The sequence below is a fragment of the Coregonus lavaretus genome (genome assembly GCF_964263955.1).
Source record: "Coregonus lavaretus genome assembly, chromosome: 35".
NCBI classification, from domain to species: domain Eukaryota; kingdom Metazoa; phylum Chordata; class Actinopteri; order Salmoniformes; family Salmonidae; genus Coregonus; species Coregonus lavaretus.
This window is the reverse complement of record NC_140022.1, coordinates 7,558,936-7,585,937: the sequence shown is the minus strand read 5'-3', so window position 1 is coordinate 7,585,937 and position 27,002 is coordinate 7,558,936. Positions and strand designations below refer to the sequence as shown.

The window sequence follows — 27,002 nt, the reverse complement described above, 5'->3', positions numbered from 1 at the left end:
TCAGGAAAAAAGGACAATTGTGAACTTTTCTATATGTGGAAGCACAAACACACACACACACACACACACACACACGCTTGCCTCTGTATTCAGCATGCTGAAGGTCTCATCCTATTATCCCTCTGAAAGGGAGAGAACAAATGGAGCCAGCACCACACACACACAGGTCAACACAGTTCAAGTCCAGACTATTACATTAAACATCAATGTGCATGCCAGATCCTGTGTTTTGTGTTTGGTAACAAACTGTTTATCACTTGTTTGTAATGAAATGAGCAGAGGACCACAGTACTGGGTCCAGTCCAGTGAATGGTGTTATTCTGCACCTGGGTGTTACAGAGAAAAGTGCATAAATAAAGCACTTCTAGTCAATGATAGGCTCAAGGTTCCTGCTACCTACAGAATGGCCTTTGCTGAGAGACAGAAGCCCCGTTTATACCTGGTTCTAACATGCGTCCTTTGTCCTGATCTTGTCCACATTCGGATTGTGGCCACATTTTTAGACGTGTAGACAATTAAAATACGCATTTTGATCTGATTGTGATCTTCCTGACCACCTCCGGAGGTAGTCAGGCATGCATTGTGTCTGGATACCTTACAAGTGTACACGGATCTGGACAGTGAAACCATTTCAATCATCATTGTGCCGTCCTCTAAAATCAATGACAGGTGGTGCTACTGACTTATGGCATTAATATGCATCTTAAAATAAATATTATTTTGAAAGAATCAGTCAAATAATTTGCATACGACCTCCCGGGTGGCGCATTGGTCTAAGGCACTGCATCGCAGTGCTTGAGGCGTCACTACAGACCGATCCCGGGCTGTGTCGCAGCCGGCCGTGACCGAGAGACTCATGAGGCGGTGCACAATTGGCCCAGCGTCGTCCGAGTTAGGGGAGGGTTTGGCCGGCCGGGATGTCCTTGTCCCATCGCGCTCTAGCGACTCCTGTGGCGGGCCGCTTGGCTCTCGACCTTCGCCTCTCCCAAGTCCGTACTGGAGTTGCAGCGATGGGACAAGACTGTAACTACCAATTGGATATCACGAAATTGGGGCGAAAAATTTATAAATAATAATACAAATAATTTGCATACAGGTAGAGACCAGGAAATGAGATCACAATGTGGATAAAATACACATTTTAATACCATGTGTAGATGCATTTCTGAATATGTGGGCATAATCCGAATGTGGACTAGATCAAGACACAGGATGCATGGCAGCGGCAGGTATAAACCAGGCTAGAGAAAGAGATAGGTAGAGTTGCAAAATAATCCCTTGTTCCCAGTTGGAGGATTCCCGGAATCAGGAGGAAATCCGGAATCTTCCAACTAGGATTTCTGGAGATCCGGGGAATTTAAGGAAAGTTGCAGTAATTTTGCAACTAGAGAGAGGCCACAGAGGGAAACCTTGAGACAGATAAGGAATACTTTTCCTGGAAAACAAAAGCATCTGTAGCCAAAATGCTCAGACTGTACAGTTTGGGAAGATTTCAGGATAGATTTGTTACATTGAAGACACAAAGATGGACACGGACACAGCTACACTACATGACCAAAAGTATGTGGACACCTGCTCGTCGAACATCTCATTCCAAAATCATGGGCATTAATATGGAGTTGGTCTCCTGGCATCCGCCAAACCCAGATTTGTCCGTTGGACTACCAGATGGTGAAGCATGATTCATCACTCCAGAGAACGTGTTTCCACTGCTCCATTGTCCAATGGTAGTGAGGTTTACACCACTCCAGCTGACGTTTGGTTTTGTGCATGGTGATCTTAGGCTTGTATGCAGCTGCTCGGCCATGGAAACCCATTTCATGAAACTCCCGATGAACAGTTCTTATGCTGACGTTGCTTCCAGGGGCATTTTGGAACTCTGTAGTGAATGTTGCAACCGAGGACAGACGATCTTTACACGCTACGCGCTTCAGCACTCGCTGGTTCCATTCTGTGAGCTTGTGTGGCCTACCACTTCGCGGCTGAGCCGTTGTTGCTCCTAGACGTTTCCACTTCACAATAACAGCACTTACAGTTGACCGGGGCAGCTCTAGTAGGGCCAAAATTTGATGAACTAACTTGTTGGAAAGGTGGCAACCTATGACAGTGCCACGTTGAAAGTCACTGAGCTCTTCAGTAAGGCCATTCTACTGCCAATGTTTGTCTATGGAGTTTGCATGTCTGTGTGCTCAATTTTATACACCTGACAGCAACAGGTGTGGCTGAAATAGCCGAATCTACTAATTTGAAGGGGTGTCCACATACCTTTTTGTATATATAGTGTATATGTCTATGAACAATGCTGCTAGTGTTCAGGTTAACACTTCATTTGGAGCACTGTTGTCACATAACATTGCAATATATGTCACAACACATCTAAATATGTGTCATAACAGTGTTATGACAATGTTATGACAGATGACACATTATGTCAGCTGTTATGACATGGTTATGACCGTGTTATAAGTTGTTATGGAGCTATGCTTCAAATAAAGTGTTACCTGTTCTGAAAATGTCAGTGTGTCTGTAAAACCAAAGATGGTACATATTCAAGGACAACTAGTAGCATCTACAAGGCAATGGCATACAATGCATGTAGTTTGAGTAACACAGTGTCATCGGCAACCATTTTTGTCAACAGTTTAGTCTCTGGGATGAATCGATAAATCTCTTTCGTCTTTCAAACTTTTCTTCTGATCACTCAAGGTCACCTTTTGAGTCTGTGGCGCACGGCAGCTCCACCCTAACATCCATCCTTCATTCAGAGAAAAAAAGTTCCAGCAATTGATCCCCAGTGCTGGGATGGCTGAAGGGCTGACAATCACTCATGCTATTACTCCACTTCTCAAACGTCTGCTCGCTCCATGGCAACACTATCAGACCCATAATTTGACCTTTTATGCAAACACGGCTCCAATCCCTCTACCTGTGAAGGCAACATAAACATGGCCTGTTCAGAGCGCCTCCATAAAAGGTGATGAAAGGCACATCAATTACAGCCGATGGGCCGTTTAATATTTCCCCAAACACGCTCAATTATAACTCTTCAGGACATAAATTAATATGTAAAAATTGTCTGTGCATGCTGCTGGTGTCCCTGTGGCGAAGGCCATTCCTATCAGTTTTACAAGGGAGGAAAGGTTTCTGGTAGTGACTGATGTTTTACCTCAGGAGGCTTGATTGCAGGGTGCTATCCAGACTTGGGTTCAAATACTATTTAAAATCTTTCAAATATTTTCAGATAATTTGCTTTAGTTTGCCCAGAGTGCCAGGTGGGCTGGGTTTGCACTTTTGGGAGTTGCCTATTGGTTCCATTGCAACAGGCAAGCTCAATAAAGTCCAGATAAAGTATTTGAAATGACTTCCAATAGTATTTGAACCCAGGTCTGATCTGTAAGCCTTTACTGTCCCTATGGCTGCGTTTTGAAATGTACCGCACATATTAACTGCCAGGACGGGAGAAGATGCACGCATCAGATATGAGATTCTGAAAGAGAGAGGAAGAGTTGTGAATTATTTAGCTGGCCTTGACAATGCAGCGCCCCCATTGTGTTCTATCTCCCCCTGCTTAATTAACTGCAGTAGGTTTGATCTTGGGGCTGGATAATGGAAACATTCACAAGGACACTCCTCTCGTGGCTGCTTTAACAGTCACTGCTTAGACTGTGTTGCTCCAAGGCTTTCTGCTTGTTGTTAAATACGAAATCAGATTAAGGGTTCCAATCGGTTGATTTGTGTTCAAAATGTGTGTTCCTTTGCTAATAACCCGACGTTTCCATTTCTATAACTTCTGATTCCACAAAATACAAAGTATGAAAAAATATCTGAAAAGATAACTTATTAACCTTTTGCTGCAGTGGGCTAAATCAGGGTCACACAGAGTGATTCTTGGTAGTCTTAAAGAAATTGACTTTGAAACAAAACTATACACCTCACACACATGGTTATGGTCTTAAAAATAAGAAGACACCTGTCAGATATAGAGTTGAAATGTATTCCATTTTGAGTTTGCATCCCAATATTACACTTTATATACATCACAGAAGACTGAAATATAACAAAACTGTTTGACATAGAAACACTGGATTTTCATGTTTAAAAAAGAATAATCTTTATGAATTATGAAATTATGAAAAATATTAATAACATTCCACCCATGATACCAAAGAGGGCGCTTTTGGTCATTGACTACAGGAAAGGACTACCAGAGAAAAAAAGCCTTCAGAAAAACATCTGCCCAAGTAATGAAGCCAACAAATGAGTGTGTGTACTGGTACAGTAGGAAGAGGACCCAGTCTGTCAAAACTGTTGGAACAACATTCTCCATAATGAACTGTGGACAGCATGACCTTGTGTTCAGCACAGAGCATTGGTTCAGTTCTGAGAAAGAGAGAAAGGTAAGGGGTTGTGTGTGTGGGTGGATAGCGTAGATGCGTTGGCAACTCACAGGCATGGATTTGACATTTCAGTGTCAGTAAGTAACAGGATGTACTTACTGTGCCCTGACAACAATGTCAGCAGAAGGAACAGGGACAGGGACACTGCATCACCATAGCTGGGCTTGTAAACTGTTCTTTTGCACACATTTCTGAATGACCCAAAACTGATTTGCGATTCTATATCACTGTTTCATAACCCCGGTCCCCAGCCATTGCACATATTTCTTAAATTACAGTACTATTGTACAACACTATTACAACATTTCAACTTCCTCTAATCAAGGGGTGGATGTTCAGCTGAATCAGGTCTGCTACTGCTTGAATGGAACAAATATGTGCAATGTCAGAGGACCGCGTTGGGAAAACACAACAGGTATTTTCCTTCCTTTAATTTAATCTTATCTCCTTCTATCGTGACCTTTAACCTGGGCTGAAGTCCACTAGCTGCTTTATTATTGACCCGGTCAAGGCTGAGAGCTGGAGCTGTGGGCTAGAGGAGCTGTGCTACTGTTCAGTCTGCCTCTAGCCTTGAGCCCGGCCTTCCCTACTCATTTCCTATTCACACGGCCAGATGCTCAGGGAGAGAGAGGGAGAGAGAGACAGAGAGAGAGACAGAGAGAGAGACACACAGAGAGAGAGAGAATCACAGAGAGAGAGTGAAAGAGAGAGAGAGTGAAAGAGAATGAAAGAGAGGTGCTTGAAATCAGTAACCAAGGCAAACTTAAAATAATATTTTCATTCGATTCAAGGTAACCATCAGAGACAAAGGAAACTGTAGTCCAACATTGTATAACTTGATTGGTATACTCTGGTCCGCCTTTATGAGTTTAAGCTCACATTGAGGTGCACATGATAATCACACATCAAACAGCAACCAGCAAAATGTCGACACAACTGTCAACATTTCTATGAAGGCGCACTCCCACTCAATCTCAAGGACCCAATTTGAGAAAGAATAAAACCAAGCCAGTCCTAGCTAATGGCTACTGTGTAAAGTCCTAGCTAATGGCTACTGTGTAAAGGCCTAGCTAATGGCTACTGTGTAAAGTCCTAGCTAATGGCTACTGTGTAAAGTCCTAGCTAATGGCTGCTGTGTAAAGTCCTAGCTAATGGCTACTGTGTAAAGGCCTAGCTAATGGCTACTGTGTAAAGTCCTAGCTAATGGCTACTGTGTAAAGTCCTAGCTAATGGCTACTGTGTAAAGGCCTAGCTAATGGCTACTGTGTAAAGTCCTAGCTAATGGCTACTGTGTAAAGTCCTAGCTAATGGCTACTGTGTAAAGTCCTAGCTAATGGCTGCTGTGTAAAGTCCTAGCTAATGGCTACTGTGTAAAGTCCTAGCTAATGGCTACTGTGTAAAGTCCTAGCTAATGGCTGCTGTGTAAAGTCCTAGCTAATGGCTACTGTGTAAAGTCCTAGCTAATGGCTACTGTGTAAAGTCTTAGCTAATGGCTACTGTGTAAAGTCCTAGCTAATGGCTGCTGTGTAAAGTCCTAGCTAATGGCTACTGTGTAAAGTCCTAGCTAATGGCTACTGTGTAAAGTCCTAGCTAATGGCTGCTGTGTAAAGTCCTAGCTAATGGCTACTGTGTAAAGTCCTAACTAATGGCTACTGTGTAAAGTCCTAGCTAATGGCTGCTGTGTAAAGTCCTAGCTAATGGCTACTGTGTAAAGTCCTAGCTAATGGCTACTGTGTAAAGTCCTAGCAAGGTGCAAGTCCTATGTGTTTATCCAGGGCTAACTCTAACTCAAGGGCCTCTGGTCTGCTTTACAGCTAGCTCATATCCATGGCAGACGGCCAGACTGCAGACCTTAATGACAAACCGTCTATTCTGATTTAAGCAGAAGCCGCCACTTGCTTCCCCACACACCTCATCAACCCTGGTGTCCATCCCTGCTACGGCAGACCCAGGATTCAAACCCGTAGGTCTCATCTTAAAGGCCCAGTGCAGTCAAAATTATGTATTTCCTGTGTTTCGTATCATATTGTACATCAGCTGATGAAACTAAGACCGTAAAAGTGTGAGTTTCGGCTTGCCTGGTGACATCTCAGTTTTCCCCTCCCAACTCAGACCACTCCCAGACAATTCTTACTTGAGAAATCGTTTTTTTGTCCATTTTAATGGAAAACTATTACAGTAAGGTACTTAATTGTTACCCAGAAATAATTTGATATTGATATAAAAACAGCTGCATTGGGCCTTTAACATCCTCTTTCTCCTTTTTTAACCCCTGTAAGAGAAAGGATATGAAGCTGGGGAGTGGGGACACACGCTTGCACACGCACACACACACACACACACACACACACACACACACACACACACACACACACACACACACACACACACACACACACACACACACACACACACACACACACAAAGACAAGCAGTGTCAAATGAATGTCCTCCATCATACCTCTTTAACAGAAAGACTGATAGAAGGCCTTGAAAAAAAGCACCATTCAATTTGTAACTCTCCAACAGACAAGGCCACCCGTTATTACTCAAGTCAGATCGCCGTTGTCGAGGCAGTATCCATGGTAACAGTCAGTTCTTCACAACATACTTTCATGTATGTTCTCACAAAGAATTATCCAGGGTCACATAGGGAGTCATTTTGGGTGAAGAGTGGGTTCAGTTGAGTAGACCTACAGCTATTTCTTATGGTTCCTATCATAGTGCCACCTAATTTTGGATTGCATAAACAAACACTAAAACAATGAGGTAATCTGTTGTGGCTATTCTGTTTGCTCACATCATTACATCAGACTGATGAGGACGACGCTGGACTCAATCACTCTGATGTCATACTAGTCATGAGCTGGCCAATCAAGTATTACGATACAGTTCAGATAAACCACTATGCATCACAATGGATATTTAACAGCATACTAAACCCAGAGGAACAGCCTTGAAGTGAAAACCTGGGTTGTGATTAACTTTCATACAGAGAAAACCTTGTTAACTCCACTCCAAAATGTAGCCCTTTTCAAGGACCATCGATTCCTCACCATGAACAAGTGGCTCACCGCTCCCAACTTCCTGCGGTTCTGAGGCTGAACACTTCCCCCTCCCTTACAGTAGCAATAAGGCCTTGGTAATGAATGAATGCAGGACATACAGTAAGTATTGACTTTGATCCCATGCCTGTGATGTCCTAGCTGGCTGTCATACCCAGGCTTTCAGTGTGGGCGGTACTTTGTGGATATCTGACACTTAAGGCTCTACTTAATCAAAAACCAGCGACTAGTGTTTCAAGGTAGGACAAAAACAATGTACTTCCTGCACTTTGAAAGTGCTGCATCCTGTATACTGATATAAGCAATGTTTACCATGTTTACCATGTTTATCATGTTTATCATGTTTACCATGATTCCCAACTGCATTCTTTTTCAAACATGCTCTTTTTCTGCACAAGAAGAATTGATTATTGTAATTACCAGGATGTCCAGTACCTGGTATGGATTGAATAGAGCATTTACTTTTCCAACAAAACTATTTCTACCAGCGTGAAATGTCTAGTGTCGACTGTATGTTTTCATATTCAATCTAAATCAAGTAGCATACATAATATGCCATTTAGCAGACACTTTTATCCAAAGCGACTTACAGTCATGCGTGCATACATTTTTTTTTTGTGTATGGGTGGTCCCGGGGATCGAACCCACTACCTTGGCATTACAAGCGCCGTGCTCTACCAGCTGAGCTACAGAGGACCACTACATGTATGTATGTAGGATTTGTGTTGGTCTTTGGGGTTACTTCTCAGAATATCTGCATTATTCTCAAGGTCCAGGAGCAGGAATGTTTCCAAACAGCATGGGAATTAGTCTGGGATGGAGTCCTTGGTTCACTGAAAGCCTTTAGACTTTAGCCTTAAAGGAGTACAAATCATAATATGGAAGTGCCCTTGTCCTTGTTGTCCTGAGAGTTTCACTCTGAAACCAGAGTAGAAAAGATATACAAAAGTATAGTTGCACTTCGCCTAGTTTCATGGTCAGTTTGTGAGTTCAAAAGCAAAGACGCTCCTAGACAGAGGAGAGAATCCAACAACTAGACAATTCCTATGTCCAATGATTCACAAACTGTCATCATGCATGTACATCACAAAACGACTGCAACAGGTGGCTTGTACAACATACGCTCACAATTTATTTACTATTTCATTTTGCGAATGCATCACGAAAAACTTGAGAAAGAAATGCAGAATCTTCAAAGACAATGAGCAGAGGAAGCTGGCTCTTGGAGGCCATTACTTGACCGTGGTAGGCTACTGTATAAAAACATGGACTGGGCTAGTGAATAGGTCTGTTCAAAAGGCATAATATGAAAAAAATCTCATTTCATAAAGCAGGAGAACATATTGAGCAACACGTTAGCAACATATTCTGTCCTTGAGCAGAAACTGGGCAGGATAAAAGTAATGGGTGGGGGTGGGGTGAGGAGGTCACTGGGCAGGATAAAAGACATGGGTGGTGTGGTGTGAGGAAGTCACTGGGCAGGATAAAAGACATGGGTGGGGGTGGGGTGAGGAGGTCACTGGGCAGGATAAAAGACATGGGTGGTGTGGTGTGAGGAGATCACTGGGCAGGATAAAAGACATGGGTGGTGTCGTGTGAGGAGGTCACTGGGCAGGATAAAAGACATGGGTGGGGGTGGGGTGAGGAGGTCACTGGGCAGGATAAAAGACATGGGTGGGGGTGGGGTGAGGTGAGGAGGAGAGGAGGAGGTTCGTGAAGGTTGTTTACTTGACTGTCCTTGATCTATGTCTTGGAACAAAAACATTCATTTTCAAGGAAATCAACTATGAGAGTTTCTCTCTTTTGTGAACAATATTGTAAACCCCACCAAAGTACAGGCGTTCATTGGCTGCTACACCATAGCCTTGTCCTTGTGAGTCAGAGGAAAAACAGCTTGCCTTGATATAATTTCCATACAGGCCAGCGAATAATCTCCTCAAAGAGAGGAAGACATCAGTGTTGAAAAAAAATTAAACATGTATGCACTCACTAACTGTAAGTCGCTCTGGATAAGAGCGTCTGCTAAATGACTAAAATGTAAATATGTTCCCTTCAAGACGTCTGTGTTGTTCTGTCACATATGGTTCTGTCAAGCCTAATGATGTGACTGACCCCGAACTTCAGGACTTTATTGATAGTTCTTCATTTGTGCTTTTGATTACAACCTCTTGTTGGCTCAGACATTCAATGACGGTGACATTGAGGCGGATGAAGTATGTTGACAGTTGTCATGGTGGGTTGGTGACATGCAACACTGCTGAAGTTTGGCATCAGTTTTAGGAGGGAAAGAGTTACCAAATGACACACACTCAAACAGTTGTCATGACAACAGTTGTTGTGACACACTTGTCATTTCAAATTATTGACATTGGTCATTTCAATTGTCTTTTCTAAAAACCGGCCCGCACAGCATGACTTTTGAATTCTTCTACAATGCTTCTTTCTCCCTATCGCTACAAATGAAATTAGATGTTGAACATGCTGTGCGGGCCAGCCTATACCTCAGGAGAGCAGAGAACAAGATATCTTTATTTTCCAAATTAGGGCCTTACATTGACAGTGTCTAGACAGGAACCTTGCCTACAGAAGTGGCAACAAACACATCTCCTATGAAATGTCAAAGTACACAGCTGCACATAAAGCTTTGCCTCTGGAATTGAATTGATATTTGAAAGAAGGACAAGCTCCGATTTCAGAGATAATAACCTGGTATTGAGTTCTGGTGCGCAGGTATTCTTCAGTTTGTTTAGTTATTATATGGAAGATGCCACAGAGTCAGGGCCAAGGTGCGTCTCGATGGCGCGGATCACATGCATTTCCATTTTGGCAGCCTGAGGTCGCTAATTGAGGTCTGAAAGCTTGTAAGACCTGATGCAGTGACCTAACTAACAAACAGAAATGTAGCACCGCTTGGATATAGTCACATTACCCAGAATTTCATTTAACATGTGGCAACAATTCCTCTAGAAGGGGACAAATATTTGTATTGGTCTTCTCTCTTTCAGTGGGTTTGGAATAGCTTCCCTCTAAAGGGGGGGACGGTAGGTGAATGTAGAATGTTTTGTAAATGTATTAAATATAAAAAACGATTCCTTATGTAAGTATTCAGACCCTTTGCTATGAGACTCGAAATTGAGCTCAGGTGCATCCTGTTTCCATTTATCATCTTTGAGATGTTTCTACAACTTGGTTGGAGTCCCCTGTGGTAAATTCAATTGATTGGACATGATCTGGAAAGGCACACACCTGTCTATATATGGTCCCACAGTTGACAGTGCATGTCAGAGCAAAAACCAAGCCATGAGGTCGAAGGAATTGTCTGTAGAGCTCTGAGACAGGATTGTGTCGAGGCACAGATCTGGGGAAGTAGTCTCCTGAGTGGTGCAGTGGTCTAAGGCACTGCATCGCAGTGCTAGCTGTGCCGCTAGAGATCCTGGTTTGAATCCAGGCTCTGTTGTAGCCGGCTGCGACTGGGAGACCCATGGGGCGGCGCACAATTGGCCCAGGGTAGGGGAGGGAATGACCGGCAGGGATGTAGCTCAGTTGGTAGAGCACGGCGTTTGCAACGCCAGGGTTGTGGGTTCGATTCCCACGGGGGGCCAGTATGTAAAAAAAACAACATCATTCTTAAATGGAAGAAGTTTGGAACCATCAAGACTCTTCCTAGAGCTGGCTGCCTGAGCAATCGGGGGAGAAGGGCCTTGGTCAGGGAGGTGGCCAAGAACCGGATGGTCACTCTGACAAAGCTACAGAGTTCCTCTGTGGAGATGGGAGAACCTTCCAGAAGGACAACCATCTCTGCAGCACTCCACCAATCAGGCCTTTTATGGTAGAGTGGCCAGACAGAAGCCACTCCTCAGTAAAAGGCACATGACAGCCTGCTTGGAGTTTTCCAAAAGGCACCTAAAGGACTCTCAGACAATGAGAAACAAGATTCTCTGCTCTGATGAAACCAAGATTAGGCCTGAATGCCAAGCGTCACATCTGGAGGAAACCTGGTGAAGCATGGTGGTGGCAGCATCATGCTGTGGGGATGTTTTTCAGGGGCAGGGACTGGGAGACTAGTCAGGATTGAGGGAAAGATGAACGGAGCTAAGTACAGAGAGATCCTTGATGAAAACCTGCTCCAGAGCACTCAGAACCTCAGACTGGGACGAAGGTTCACCTTCCAACAGGACAACGACCCTAAGCACACAGCAAGACAACGCAGGAGTGGCTTCGGGACAAGTCTCTGAATGTCCTTGAGTGGCCAAGCCAGAGCCCAGACTTGAACCCAATCGAACATCTCCGGAGAGACCTGAAAATAGCTGTGCAGCGACGCTCCTCATCCAATCTGACAGAGCTTGAGAGGATCTGCAGAGAAGAATGGGAGAAACTCCCCAAATACAGGTGTGCCAAGCTTGTAGCGTCATACCCAAGAAGACTAGAGGCTGTAATCGCTGCCAAAGGTGCTTCAACATTTTACTTCAACAAAGTACTAAGTAAAGGGTCTGAATACTTGTGTAAATGTAATATTTCCGTTTTTAATTTTTTATAAATTAGCAAACATTTCGCTTTGTCATTATGGGGTATTGTGTGTAGATTGATTAAGAAAAAAGTAACAATTTAATCAATTTTAGAATAAGGCTGTAATGTAACAAAATGTTGAAAAAGTCAAGGGGTCTGAATACTGTCCGAATGCACTATATATCCTAATTATTTAGAAAATCTAATTCAGGGTGTCTTTCGCATAATCCAGCAATTGTCTATTGTTCTGTATGTGACCACTTTGCACTACTTGTTTGGTTTGGTGTCAACTGGCTGTCTGGCTCCCTCTAGTGGTGCGCCTGTGAAGAACTGGGTGGGAGGTGTCGAATATTTATAAAGTCTAAACAAGTTGTCAATGGGGAGGAAGGAAATATAAAACCTCACCTTCCACGTCGCCAGGGTTGTATTTGCCAGTTATCAACAGACGGACGGGATGGCTTGCTTTGACAGCTGCCAGTGCCTCGGCGAAAGGGGACAAAGAAGCATCCTTTACAGCATTTTGAAAAACGACAACCAATATAATCAGCATTCACAGGGGCGCGCGAGGGTGGCCGTCCCTCAACAGCAGGTTTGTTCGTGTGGATCTAAGAAGAAAGTGGTTCTCCGTTCTCCCCAGACAACCTGTAAAGCAGCGTCGGCAGTGCTTTTAAAAACGCTGAAGTTCGTTAAAAATGTACTTTGTTTTCGGGAACTTCCTGCGGAGGACCAGTTACAGCTCGTGCGCAACAGCTGGGCCCAGCTGCTCGTTTTGGGCATGGCGCAGGACATGATGGACTTCGAGACCATGGAGACGCCAGAACCCAGTATGTTACAGAAGATTTTAACCAGCGGACAAGGAAGACAGGAGACCGCGCACGGGCGCAGTAGCCAAGGCGTTTCTCTCACTGATGTCCAAGGAATACAAATGTTTTTGAATAAATGTTGGGGACTGGACATCAGCACCAAAGAATACGCATATTTAAAGGGAGCCATTCTCTTCAATCCAGGTTTGTTAAACAAATTGCTTTATGGTGTATTTACTGGTTTTATTATTATTAGCAAGCCTATTATTATTATTATTATTATTATTATTATTATTATTATTATTATAATAGTTGTTTTTGTTATTGTTTTTATAATATTCATTACCATCATCATCATCATTATTATTATTATTATTATTATTATTATTATTATTATTATTATTATTATTATTATCATTATTGTTGTTTTGGTATTGTTTTTATAATATTAATTACCATCATCATCATCATTATTATTATTATTATTATTATTATTATCATTATTATTATTATCATTATAAATATTGTTGTTATTGTTTTTATAATTATTAGAATTATTAGTAGGAGCCTATTATTATTATTAGTTTATGAATGGGCTATTATTAACTATGCGACTCTTATTGACTCGTTTGAGTTCACCATAATTGTTTCTGATTATAACTTCCATTTTATTCTCTCCTTAGACATTGCAGAGCTCCGGTGTCAAAGCTACATTCAGGCATTGCAGAGCGAAGCGCATCAAGCCCTTAATGAATATGTGAAAGTCACTCACCGAAGAGACGCTACAAGGTTCACTAAACTATTCATCGCGCTCTCCATGCTACGGTCCATCAATGCAAACGTCGTTGCTGGACTTTTCTTCAAACCTGTCATCGGCACGGTCAGCATGAATGAATTTCTACTCGAAATGTTTTACGGAAAATAGACTGAATAAACTGTTTAGAGACTGAATATAGACCGAGCTGTGGACTGGCCTGGAGGGTGAACAGAATAACAACAGGCAGGTGTATAGGGTTGCTATCCATATAGATTTATTTTGCTATAACACATCTTATTTTTGTAAAATAAAAGTGTTTGCTGAACTTTGCATGTGGTTATTTCAGTTTATCAACCTATATCATCTTTTTTTAAATTATAGCCTACAGTTATGTCTGAAGTTATGTCTAATAACAGCTGCATAATACATTCAATCTTATTTGATTGCAGTACATTACCTGGATAATGCTGACATAGATGCAAAATAATTTAAATCATATTTGATTGCAAAACATTACCTGGATAATGCTGATAGTGATAATGCATTACTGTGTTTCACCTCAAGAGGGCAATGCTCGCCCACAGTCTAGAGAAATACATTTCCATTCCTGCAGACATTGACAACTACATCAATCCCAAAGCTTTCAGCACTCCCACAGCTCCTGAACTGTCTAGGTTATAAACTTCTTTATGAGGTACTGTGAATATGTTAAAAACAGCAGTAGTACTAACAGTGTTTCTAATGACATGCATTCATTCAACACACCTCCAGACACCAAGGACGTAGCATCTCATGTCAGGACAGGTCATTGGACTGGGTCGGTCCGTTAGGAGGGGCTGCTGTACCATCTAGTGAGGGTGAGGTGGGTCACAACACGTGTCTGGTACCAACCAGTGTCAGGACAAGACCAGGCTGTTAGCATACCCACACCACATGCCACACACATCAATGGAACAAGGAGGCACATGTCAGGTGGCTGTGGGCATCCAGAGTGGCATGGACCCGAGGTGAGGTGTTTAGGCTACCAGTCATGCATTAAGGAGAGGGGAAGGCTGCCAGGCCTGAGAGGTGTTGCCGTGACGACACGCTGGGCGGAGGCCGTGGGAGGAGGCAACAGGCAGTGGTGGTGAGGCCTGATGATAAATGTGATCAACGTGCCCCATGTTCATCTGAGGAGGAGGAGGAGGATGAGGAAGAGTGGGAGGAGGAGGAGCAGGAAGAGGAGGAGGAAGAGACGCCACACTACACATAGACAGGGCAAAATACATAACACACACAGATGAAAAAAGTCCAGAAAAGGTTAATTGCTTAGTGTATGGATGTTGAAATGCAATATTTAGGAACATATCCACAAACAACGACAGAGAGGTCCCCTATGAGTAAAGATGTTCCCATGGAAACACTAGGGTTAGGGTTGTGATTGAGGCTAGGGTTAGGGTTGTAATTGAGGCTAGGGTTAGGGTTGTGGTTGAGGGTTAGGGTTGTGGTCGAGGCAAGGGTTAGGGTTGTGGTTGAGGGTTAGGGTTTTGATTGAGGCTAGGGTTGTGGTTAAGGGTTAGGGTTGAGGTTGAGGCTAGGGTTGTGATTGAGGCAAGGTTTATGGTTGAACTGTGATGTGGACATGAAGCTAGGGTTAAGGTTGTGGTTGAGGCAAGGGTTATGGTTGAACTGGGATGTGGACATGAAGCGAGGGCAGGGCAACTTTGATGGGGGTGGGGGCCACAAAAACTCTGAACTGCTTACCCACATCCATACTATCCATTTTTCCTTGGGGTGTAGAGAAAATGTTACAGTTTTTAAGCAAGTTTACTGCAATTCTGCATATTTTGCCATGGGGCGGAGAGAAATGTTTGCAGTTTTTAATATGATATCTGAGTGAGACTGACTAACAAAATCAATGGGGCCCCCTGGACAGTAATTCGACCATGATAACAAGTTTACAGTGAGGGAAAAAAGTATTTGATCCCCTGCTGATTTTGTACGTTTGCCCACTGACAAAGACATGATCAGTCCAGAAAAACATACATCAAAAATGTTATACATTGATTTGCATTTTAATGAGGGAAATAAGTATTTGACCCCTCTGCAAAACATGACTTAGTACTTGGTGGCAAAACCCTTGTTCGCAATCACAGAGGTCAGACGTTTCTTGTAGTTGGCCACCAGGTTTGCACACATCTCAGGAGGGATTTTGTCCCACTCCTCTTTGCAGATCGCCTCCAAGTCATTAAGGTTTCGAGGCTGACGTTTGGCAACTCGAACCTTTAGCTCCCTCCACAGATTTTCTATGGGATTAAGGTCTGGAGACTGGCTAGGCCACTCCAGGACCTTAATGTGCTTCTTCTTGAGCCACTCCTTTGTTGCCTTGGCCGTGTGTTTTGGGTCATTGTCATGCTGGAATACCCATCCACGACCCATTTTCAATGCACTGGCTGAGGGAAGGAGGTTCTCACCCAAGATTTGACGGTACATGGCCCCATCCATTGTCCCTTTGATGCGGTGAAGTTGTCCTGTCCCCTTAGCAGAAAAACACCCCCAAACCTCCATGTTTGACGGTGGGGATGGTGTTCTTGGGGTCATAGGCAGCATTCCTCCTCCTCCAAACACGGCGAGTTGAGTTGATGCCAAAGAGCTCGATTTTGGTCTCATCTGACAAAAAAACTTTGACCCAGTTCTCCTCTGAATCATTCAGATGTTCATTGGCAAACTTCAGACGGGCCTGTATATGTGCTTTCTTGAGCAGGGGTACCTTGCTGGTGCTGCAGGATTTCAGGCCTTCACGGCGTAGTGTGTTACCAATTGTTTTCTTGGTGACTATGGTCCCAGCTGCCTTGAGATCATTGACAAGATCCTCCCGTGTAGTTCTGGGCTGATTCCTCACCGTTCTCATGATCATTGCAACTCCACGAGTTGAGATCTTGCTTGGAGCCCCAGCCCGAGGGAGATTGACAGTTATTTTGTGTTTCTTCCATTTGCGAATAATCGCACCAACTGTTGTCACCTTCTCACCAAGCTGCTTGGCGATGGTCTTGTAGCCCATTCCAGCCTTGTGTAGGTCTACAATCTTGTCCCTGACATCCTGGAGATCTCTTTGGTCTTGGCCATGGTGGAGAGTTTGGAATCTGATTGATTGATTGCTTCTGTGGACAGGTGTCTTTTATACAGGTAACAAGCTGAGATTAGGAGCACTCCCTTTAAGAGTGTGCTCATAATCTCAGCTCGTTACCTGTATAAAAGACACATGGGAGCCAGAAATCTTTCTGATTGAGAGGGGGTCAAATACTTATTTCCCTCATTAAAATGCAAATCAATTTATAAAATTTTTGACATGCGTTTTTCTGGATTATTTTGTTGTTATTCTGTCTCTCACTTTTCAAATAAACCTACCATTAAAATTATAGACTGATCATTTCTTTGTCAGTGGGCAAACGTACAAAATCAGCAGGGGATCAAATACTTTTTTCCCTCACTGTAGATAGCTGACCGCTAAACTAATTTAGCAATCTAAAAAATGTTACCTGACATGGGCTAATTGACTGACGATCAGTGACTGACATAATAAGAGAGAAACTGCTAATGTACAACCGAATTTCAAAATTGCACCTTGTGTATTCTACTATTCTAACTCTCAACAGTAAGTTGAAACCCCGACTGAGCTCCTAAAAACATATAATAATATTGATCCGAGGGCCTTCAAAAGGGGGGCCAGTTTCCTATCCCTGAGATAGAGTTAGGGTTGAGGGTTAGGGTTGAACCGGGATGTGGACATGAAGCTAGGGTTAAGGTCACTGGCCGACATACCACACCCCCCCGCAGCCCCGCGTACCACACACCCCCTCCCCAGATAGCATATGAACACGTCATAAGCCACGGCATAAAAAAAATGAAATTTAGTTGTAAAATGCCACATTTTCTCTCAGCCTCATGGCAAAATGTGTAGAATTGCAGGAAATTATCTTTAAAAATGCAAAATTCTCTCAGCTTCATTGCAAAATGTGTAGAATAGCATTATAAAACCGCAAATGTTTCTCTTTGCACCATGGATTTTTTTTTAGAATTTTAGGAAGTTAACTCCCCCACCCACCCCAAAATCCCCAAAATGCAGTGGGGCCCAACGAAACTGCAGTACTCCACTGGTTAAGGTTAGGGTTAGGGTTGTGGTTGAGGTTAGGGTTAGGGTTGAACTGGGATGTGGACATGAAGCTAGGGTTAAGGTTAATTCTATTACCATGTTAATACAAAGCAAGCATGCTGTCACTACAATATCTACTGTTACACATAAGAGCTATTCAATGTAAAGCGTTATCAAAATTAATTATTTTCAATCTTGAAAAGACACTCTGAGAAATGAATCCGGGAGTAGCCTTATTTCTGCACCACCCATCTGACCTCCCAGCTCTGAACCCAGCTCTGAACCCAGCTCTGAACCCAGCTCTGAACCCAGCTCTGAATCCATCCAGCAGAGCACTGCATGCCTCAGAACCACCCAGCTCTGAAACCCAGCTCTGAATCCATCCAGCAGAGCACTGCATGCCTCAGAACCACCCAGCTCTGAACCCAGCTCTGAATCCATCCAGCAGAGCACTGCATGCCTCAGAACCACCCAGCTCTGAACCCAGCTCTGAACCCAGCTCTGAACCCAGCTCTGAACCCAGCTCTGAATCCATCCAGCAGAGCACTGCATGCCTCAGAACTACCCAGCTCTGAAACCCAGCTCTGAATCCATCCAGCAGAGCTCTGCATATCTCAGAATAACCCAGCTCTGAATCCATCCATCAGAGCTCTGCATATCTCAGAATAACCCAGCTCTGAATCCATCCAGCAGAGCTCTGCATGCCTCAGAACAACCTACGGTGCAATACTCACATCAAACCACACTTTGACATCTCAGTCCCCCAAAGAGATCCATATCTCACTTTCTCAATCTTCCTAGCTCTGTAGTTTAAGTCAGTGTTTGACACATGGAATCCCTAAGTGATCCCATCCCATTTCAAATGAGGCAAGAGATCATGACGGACTGATCCCAAGGAGCCAGGCAGGAGCCAGGCAGAGCTGTCAGTGCAGCAGGCCTCTTCCAGGGCATCACAGACCTGCTCTCTCTGTCTCTGCAGTGCACGGCTTCTCTCTGCATGCCTTCTCTAATTAATCTGCTCCCTAGAGTTCAGTTCCCCCATAGACTTCTCATCTCCTCTTCTCTTGTCAACCTAAACCGTGGTATCAGCTCTGCCCTAGTTACAGTATAATACCCCTGTCTCCCCATCGCTGTGTCTTGTCATAGAGAACATAATGAGAAGAAGAGATCACATTTTCCCCTTGCTGTGCCTCGTCAGTTGGTGTCAGAGGTGGTTTGTGGGTCCTTTTCTGTGTGACGCCCGGTGAAACAGCATCACTGTGTTAATGCTAGCTGGCAACTGTAAACTACACTGGGAAAGAGTAAGAGCAGAGATACTATGCTACTGTTGGGAAGAAAAACTCAAATGGCTTTGATTCTGTTTTATGAATAAGAGAAGGATTCGTCCAATAAACCTCCACCTGTAGGAGTTGATAATGAATAATACATTAGCAACATTTCAACCCTAAACGCAGCATCTGCTCAGCTAATTGATTTCCTCACTGGATGATCTATATGAGAGTAGATAGATATAAAAACCATGCTGTTTATTGCTTCTTTTGGAATAGCACAGAGATAATTCAGGCAATAATTCAGCCAATTGTAGGAGTGGCATAATTGCTGTTATTTAATAGAGGCCAACCTGTGTATTACCTGTGTAGGAGTGGCACATTTCCTTACATTGTGTTTCTTATAAGGAGGTGCTACGGGCTTAACCCACTGGTTCATTGATACAATAATTGCATTGTTGCCTGATCATGTATATTCCGCTGAGATGTTTTTTAAAATTAGTTTTAAGCTCTTTCTTTCCTATTTCCTCCCCCTTTGGAAGGGGCTCCCCACCGCACCGGGCAGCTCCTTCCCCCTCTCCCTCCCTCCTTTATACTCCTCTCCCTACCTCCTTTATACCCCTCTCCCTCTGAAAGTTGCATGAAACAGGATAATCTCAGGGTGTCAATTATAAACAGGCACAGTGACTAATATACTCATTCACCCTGACAGAGGTCTGCTGCCACTTTGTTCTGACAGTTAAATACACACACCTCTATTCAGCAAGGATTCCGCTGCTTTACGCTTTATTTAATTTATGTCGTCAAGCTGGTGCCCAACTGTTTTCCCTTCCCTTCCTCTGGCCCCAGGTGTATTGAGACGTCTCTCCTTGGGAATTAAGTCGGGCTGAGGAGGTGGAGAGGGAGAAGGTACCGGAGTAGGATTTATGCTAATGAAGGGGGACGTGTGTGTGTGTGTGTCACGTTGAGAGGAAGTCGAACAAACCATTTCATCGGTCATCTCCACAGAGGATGAGTGGCATGAGACGCCCCTTGGTTTATTTCCCAGGGTTGTTTCTGTACCAACTGTACCTCACTGCCTCCCTCCCTCTCCCTCTCTCCCTCCCTCCCTCCCTCCCTCTCCCTCTCTCTCTCCCTCTCCCTCTCCCTCTCTCCCTCCCTCCCTCTCCCTCTCTCCCTCCCTCCCTCTCCCTCTCTCCCTCCCTCCCTCCCTCCCTCTCCCTCTCTCTCTCCCTCTCCCTCTCCCTCTCTCCCTCCCTCCCTCTCCCTCTCTCCCTCCCTCCCTCTCTCCCTCCCTCCACAACCTCTCTGCTTTCTTTCCAATTAAGCTCTTAATTGCCAAAGATGATAACGAGTTAATTATTACTCTGCAGGCTTGTAAAAACACAGCTGTCACAGCACTCTGTGTGCCGCTGCAGTGTGTCTTTGTGTGTGTGGTGTGTGTGTGTGTGTGTGTGTGTGTGTGTGTGTGGCTGACTGTAAGCTGCTGCTGCTGCTGCTGTCACCAAGGGGGGGACGCTGTGTGATGTCATCATCTGAGGGGGACAAGGGAGAGAGATGGGGAGAGCTGTCTTTCAGACCGATGGAGGCCATCGGTGTAATGAGTTCATAGCCAGGGAGGGCAGCAGCTACTTTATAAAATATATACATTTTTATTCACTCTCACAGCAGCAGCCATTTTGCCTTGGTAACCCACACTCACAACCCATGCTCAAGCTTTCAGTGTGCTCAAATTACTAAAGCTTGGGATTTATAAAAAGGAATTTGTTTACAACTAGAAACGTTGTCTTGGTGACAGTCCAGTGGAGGCTGCTGAGGGGAGGACAACTCATAATAACGGCTGAAATGGAGTCAATGGAATGGCATCAGACATATCAAACACGTGGTTTCCATGTGGTTGATACCATTCCACTGACTCCATTCCAGCCATTATTATGAGCCGTTCTCCCCTCAGCAGCCTCCACGGTGACAGTGGTGCAGACAGTGGTAATCCATCTGGATTTAAATTGGCCCCCAAAAACTATAGATCAGAGTGACCTCATTCACTGTAGTAGGCCACACTCGTCTGTTCAGGGGCCAGCTAGAGAGGGGCCCAGCGATATCTACAAGTAGGGTATATGTGACAGGTCTATTCTTCACGTTGCTTATGTCTTGACCAAATCCAGGTGTTTGTTTATGCAGAGAAGAGTTGTGGTCTTTGGGCTGACTGGTGAAACAGACTAGTGTGACTATAAACATCATGTAGGCTACAATTCAAGCCATGACCAACAGATGACAGTGTTTCACAATGAATGACTACGTTCCTGATCTGGCTCTTATTTCTCTAGCTACAGTACACCTGCCATTTTGAATCAACACACACACACGCACGCACACACGCACACGCACACACACACAGAGAGAGAGAGAGAGCAATGAATAGCTACAGTTTTTTTATCGCTTTGGTACCCTTTTCACAAATGTGGGGAATTTTCTAAACTCAGTACAAAACTCCAAACTGGTAACACTTGTAACACAGCCAGTCTTACATTCAAAACCTTCAATTGTGCATTCATTTTGTTTGTTGACATCTTTCACCACACAATCACTGATCCAAAATATAAGTTTACTGTTATATTTTAATGAGTATATTGGTTTATTCACAAAAATACAACATAATATCTTCTCAATGTAGTTATTTTAACAACCAGTTAATCCAATAAGAGAAAATATGTAAGATAGATATTTCAAAATTGCCCTTTGAATATAGTATGCTACAGTACTGTAAATGACAGTACATGACTGTTTTCACATTAGGCAATACACTTGCACTACCCATTAAAATGGACTGGACATCGTTTCAGTCATTTCTATCCCATATCTGATCAAAGGTGTGATCATTGAATGCATCTTATACAATGTAACTAAATGAAAGAAAGGAAAGACACATGTTTAGCAGCACTAGTTAGCATCAAGACTGTCTGGAGCATTTGGCCATAGGTTCTCATCAAAATCACAGTAAATATCCTCAGTGTTCATGCACCTGGGGAAAACCCTTTTTGCATGGCGAATCCAAGCCTGACCTACAGTACCAGTCAAACGTTTGGACACACCTACTCATTCAAGGGTTTTTCTTTATTTTTTACTATTTTCTACATTGTAGAATAATAGTGAAGACATCAAAACTATGAAATAACACATATGGAATCATGTAGTAACCAATAAAGTGTTAAACAAATCAAAATATATTTGAGATTTGAGATTCTTCAAAGTAGCCACCCTTTGCCTTGATGATAGCTTTGCACACTCTTGGCATTCTCTCAACCAGCTTCATGAGGAATGCTTTTCCAACAGTCTTGAAGGAGTTCCCACTAATGCTGAGCACTTGTTGGCTGCTTTTCCTTCACTCTGCCGTTCAACTCATCCCAAACCATAAATTGGGTTGAGGTCAGGTGATTGTGGAGGCCAGGTTATCGGATGCAGACTCCATCACTCTCCTTCTGGGTCAAATAGCCCTTACACAGCCAGGTGATGTGTTTTGGGTCATTGTCCTGTTGAAAAACAAATGATATTCCCACTAACCGCAAACCAGATGGGATGGCGTATTGCTGCTGAATGCTGTGGTAGCCATGCTGGTTAAGTGTGCCTTGAATTCTAAATAAATCACAGACAGTGTCACCAGCAAAGCACTCCCACACCATCACACCCCCTCCTCCATGTTTCATGGTGGGAACCACACATGCGGAGATCATCCGTTCACCTACTATGCGTCTCACAAAGACACGGCGGTCGGAACCAGAAATCTCAAATTTGGACTCATCAGACCAAAGGACAGATTTCCACCTGTCTAATGTCCATTGCTTGTGTTTCTTGGCCAAAGCAAGTCTTCTTCTTATTGGTGTCCTTTAGTAGTGGTTTCTTTGCAGCAATTCGACCATGAAGGCCTGATTCAGGCAGTCTCCTCTGAACAATTGATGTTGAGATGTGTCTGTTACTTGAACTATGTGAAGCATTTATTTGGGCTTCAATCTGAGGTGCAGTTAACTCTAATGAACTTATCCTCTGCAGCAGAGGTAACTCTGGGTCTTCCATTCCTGTGGCAGTCCTCATGAGAGCCAGTTTCATCATAGCGCTTGATGGTTTTGCCACTGCACTTGAAGAAACTTTAAAAGTTCTTGACATTTTCTGTATTGACTGACCTTCATGTCTTAAAGTAATGATGGACTGTCGTTTCTCTTTGCTTATTTGAGCTGTTCTTGCCATAATATGGACTTGGACGTCATCTTCTGTATACCCCCTCACCTTGTCACAACACAACAGATTGGCTCAAACGCATTAAGAAGGAAATACATTTCACAAATTAACTTTTAACAAGGCACACCTGTTAATTGAAATGCATTCCAGGTGACTACCTCATGAAGCTGGTTGAGAGAATGCCAAGTGTGTGCAAAGCTGTCATCAAGGCAAAGGGTGGCTACTTTGAAGAATCTCATTTTGAAGGTTCTTACCACATGATTCCATATGTGTTATTTCATAGTGTTGATGTCTTCACTATTATTCTACAATGTAGAAAACAGTAAAAATAAAGAAAAACCTTTGAATGAGTAGGTGTGTCCAAACTTTTGACTGGTACTGTCGGTCTGGGTTGAAATCATTACATGCCTCAAGGAGGGTGGTACGCTCATGGGGATGGCAATCGTACATCTTCCACCTGTATTGTAATCGTGTATTGTATTGTACAGTATTGTATTGTATGCATGTATTGTAGTGGTCTTGTACATAGCTCAGTTCATAAGAGACCCCCCCCCCCCCCCCCCCAAGCAACTTTATTTTGGATACATGTTTACTGTATAGGGGATGGATTTCTTTCTTGTTTTTTACTTTCTAGATTATTTGCGTATTGGTCCTGTATTGTATTGATGTTGTATTACTGTAGGAGATAGAAACACAATCCCTTCACTGCACCTGCTGTAACATCTGCTAATCTGTGTACATGACCAATACACTTTGATTTGATACATACTGTACATCTCTGATCTTGTCAATATCATATTTGAAATCATAATAGTCATCATCATAGTAGTACATTCGAGTATATACAGTATCATACTTTTTGTGTTTCTACTTTACAGACATACATTTTCTTTATGTAGTTCTCAGAAGCTGTAGTAGACAAACCAGTTGACATGTTAAATCTATAGGTTTACCAAACGTTTAAGTGATCATCAATTAAGAGCAGTCGGATTAAGTAATAGTAAAATGTATAGTAACAAAAGAGAAGAGAATCATATCAAAAGTAATGTGAGCGTTGTTGCAATGTGAAAGACATTTACTTTATATGAACATGTATTGCAATGTGAAACATGACCAAAAGTATGTGGACACCTGCTCATCGAACATCTCATTCCAAAATCATGGGCATTAATGTGGAGTTGGTCCCACCTTTGCTGCTATAACAGCCTCCACTCTTCTGGGAAGGTTTTCCACTAGATGTTGGAACATTGTTGCGGGGACTTGCTTCCATTCAGCCACAAGAGCCTTAGTGAGGTCGGGCACTGATGTTGGGCGATTAGGCCTGGCTCGCAGTCGGTGTTCCAATTAATCCGAAAGGTGTTCGATGGGTTTGAGGTCAGGGCTCTGTGCAGGCCAGTCAAGTTCTTCAACACCGATCTCGATAAACCATTTCTGTATGGACCTCGCTTTGTGCACAGGGGCATTGTCATGCTGAAACAGGAAAGGGCCTTCCCCAAACTGTTGCCACAAAGTTGGAAGCATAGAATTGTCTAGAATGTCATTGTATGCTGTAGTGTTAAGATTTCCCTTCACTGGAACTAAGGGGCCTAGCCCGAACCATGAAAAACAGCCCTAGATTCATCACTCCAAAGAACGCGTTTCCACTGCTCCAGAGTCCAATGGCGGCGAGCTTTACACCACTCCAGCCGACGCTTGGCATTGTGCATGGTGATTTTAGGCTTGTGTGCGGCTGCTCGGCGAACAGTTCTTATGCTGACGTTGCTTCCAGAGGCAGTTTGGAACTCTGTAGTGAGTGTTGCAACCGAGGGCAGACCATTTTTTAGCGCTATGCGCTTCGGCACTTGCCGGTCCCGTTCTGTGAACTTGTGTGACCTACCACTTTGCGGTTAAGTGGTTGTTGCTCCTAGACGTTTCCACTTCACAATAACAGCACTTACAGTTGAACAGCATCTCTAGCAGGGTAGAAATTTGACGAACTGACTTGTTGGAATGGTGGCATCCTATGAAGACGCCACGTTGAGTCACTGAGCCCTTCAGTAAGGCCATTCTACTGCCAATGTTTTTCGCTATGGAGATTGCATGGCTGTGTGCTCGATTTTATACACCTCTCAGCAACAGGTGTGGCTGAAATAGCTGAATCCACTAATTTGAAGGGGTGTCCACATACTTTTGTATATATAGTGTATTTCTATATGAAACACTGTTTAACCTTTTACTGCAGCGGGCTAAATCAGGGTCACACAGAGTGTTTCTTGGTAGTTTTAAACAAATCTACTTTGAAACAAAAGTATACACCTCACAAACATGGTTATGGGCTTACAAAAAGAAGACACCTGTACCATGTCAGATATGGAGTTGAAATGTAAAACATTATGAGTTTGCATCCCAATACTACACTTTATAACCGTCACAGAAGACTGAAATATAACAAAACAGTTTGACATAGAAACACCGAATTGTTGCCCCCCCCCCAATTCTTTTTTATACATATTAATAACATTCAACCCATGGGGCCACTAGGTCATTTGACTGCAGGAAAGGGCTACATTTGGTGAAAAAGTGGCAGGTTGACGTTTATTGTCATGAGTCTTGTCCTGGAGACAGAACTGAGCGACTTCGCCTTAGATAAGCCTGCTGCAAAGTCAAACCTGTGCTTTTTGGTCTAATTTAAGGTTAGGGTTAGGCATTAGGGTTAGCAGTGTGGTTAAGGTTAGGTTTAAGATTAGGTTTAAAATCAGATTTTATGACTTTGTGGCTGTGCCAGCTATTGACCACTCTGTACAACTACTTCCAGAACAAGATTCATGACGAAAAACGCTAACTTGCAACACCTCACGGCACAACGCCTCTCCCCTATTTGTATGTATTGATATGTAGGCTATGTGTGCCGTTTTAAAATGTATGTAGTTCTGTCCTTGATCTGTTCATGTCTATTAATGTTCTGTTGCTTTCGCAACAGCTAATGGGGATCCTAATAAAATACCAAAACCAAACTGCCAGAGTGAATAACGTCCTACAAGTAGCATTGCTATATGGCTGGAGCTTCCCAGCAGCAGCAGCACATGTGCGTTTGAATGGGGAGCTCGTTATGCCGTGACATCATAATGAAGTGAAGAGGATTTTATTTGGAGGGAAAAACCACAGAAGCTAAAGAACCACACGGAGACACTTCATTCTAAATGAAAACATCTGGCGTCCCCTCTCTGGGAAGCCACACAGATAGACGCACATGCACGGCCAGGTCTGATTTCTTCAAGGATGTTTGGCTGGTTTCACCGCAAGGCCCGGTGAGGTGAGGTCTTACAAGTGGAGCGTTCTTGGGATGTTTTGCAGCAACGCTGTGACTCACCTGATTTAGCCTGATTCTCCGACGGACCGACGGGTCCCTGGCTGATTGAGAGAGTCGCTGGGCAGAATGAGGAGTCGTATTGATTGTCGTCTTCAGGTTTAATAGCAGTCCACTGAGTTATGGCTCCTGTACCGCTCTGCTCTGCTCTGCTCACCCAGGAGGGAACCGGCCAGCGTCAGCAGTTCACACGGTAGTCATAAACAACTGGCCCCTCCTCTCAGTGCAACAAATATGTACACACACGTACACACTCACACAAACCATGACTCACATACACTACACAAAATATATACAGCACATCATAAATGGAATACACACTAACATACTGGAAACATTTACCGGTAAAGAAGATTTTCAAAAGCTTTGATTCTTGCCATTCTTTCGTACAATTTCCTTCCAGAAATTATGAAATATATGTTTGTGTGTCCTGCAATCAGATCCCACACACACTGTCATGTAATCAATATTAGATTGCTGCCATAGCTCCAGGAA

The 27,002-nt window shown here is 43.5% G+C and overlaps 1 protein-coding gene across 1 annotated transcript; it reads left to right on the top strand.

Annotated features, from left to right (window-relative positions):
* Nucleotides 1–12,422: 12,422 nt before the first annotated feature.
* On the top strand, nucleotides 12,423–13,767 carry LOC311109908 (nuclear receptor subfamily 0 group B member 1-like; the record flags this gene model as incomplete). The annotated part of the gene is made up of 2 exons (XM_084152922.1): nucleotides 12,423–12,975; nucleotides 13,455–13,767. 2 exons carry the CDS (start codon nucleotides 12,423–12,425, stop codon nucleotides 13,694–13,696), a joined length of 795 nt encoding a protein of 264 aa, XP_084009048.1. The 3' UTR covers nucleotides 13,697–13,767.
* Nucleotides 13,768–27,002: the final 13,235 nt, after the last annotated feature.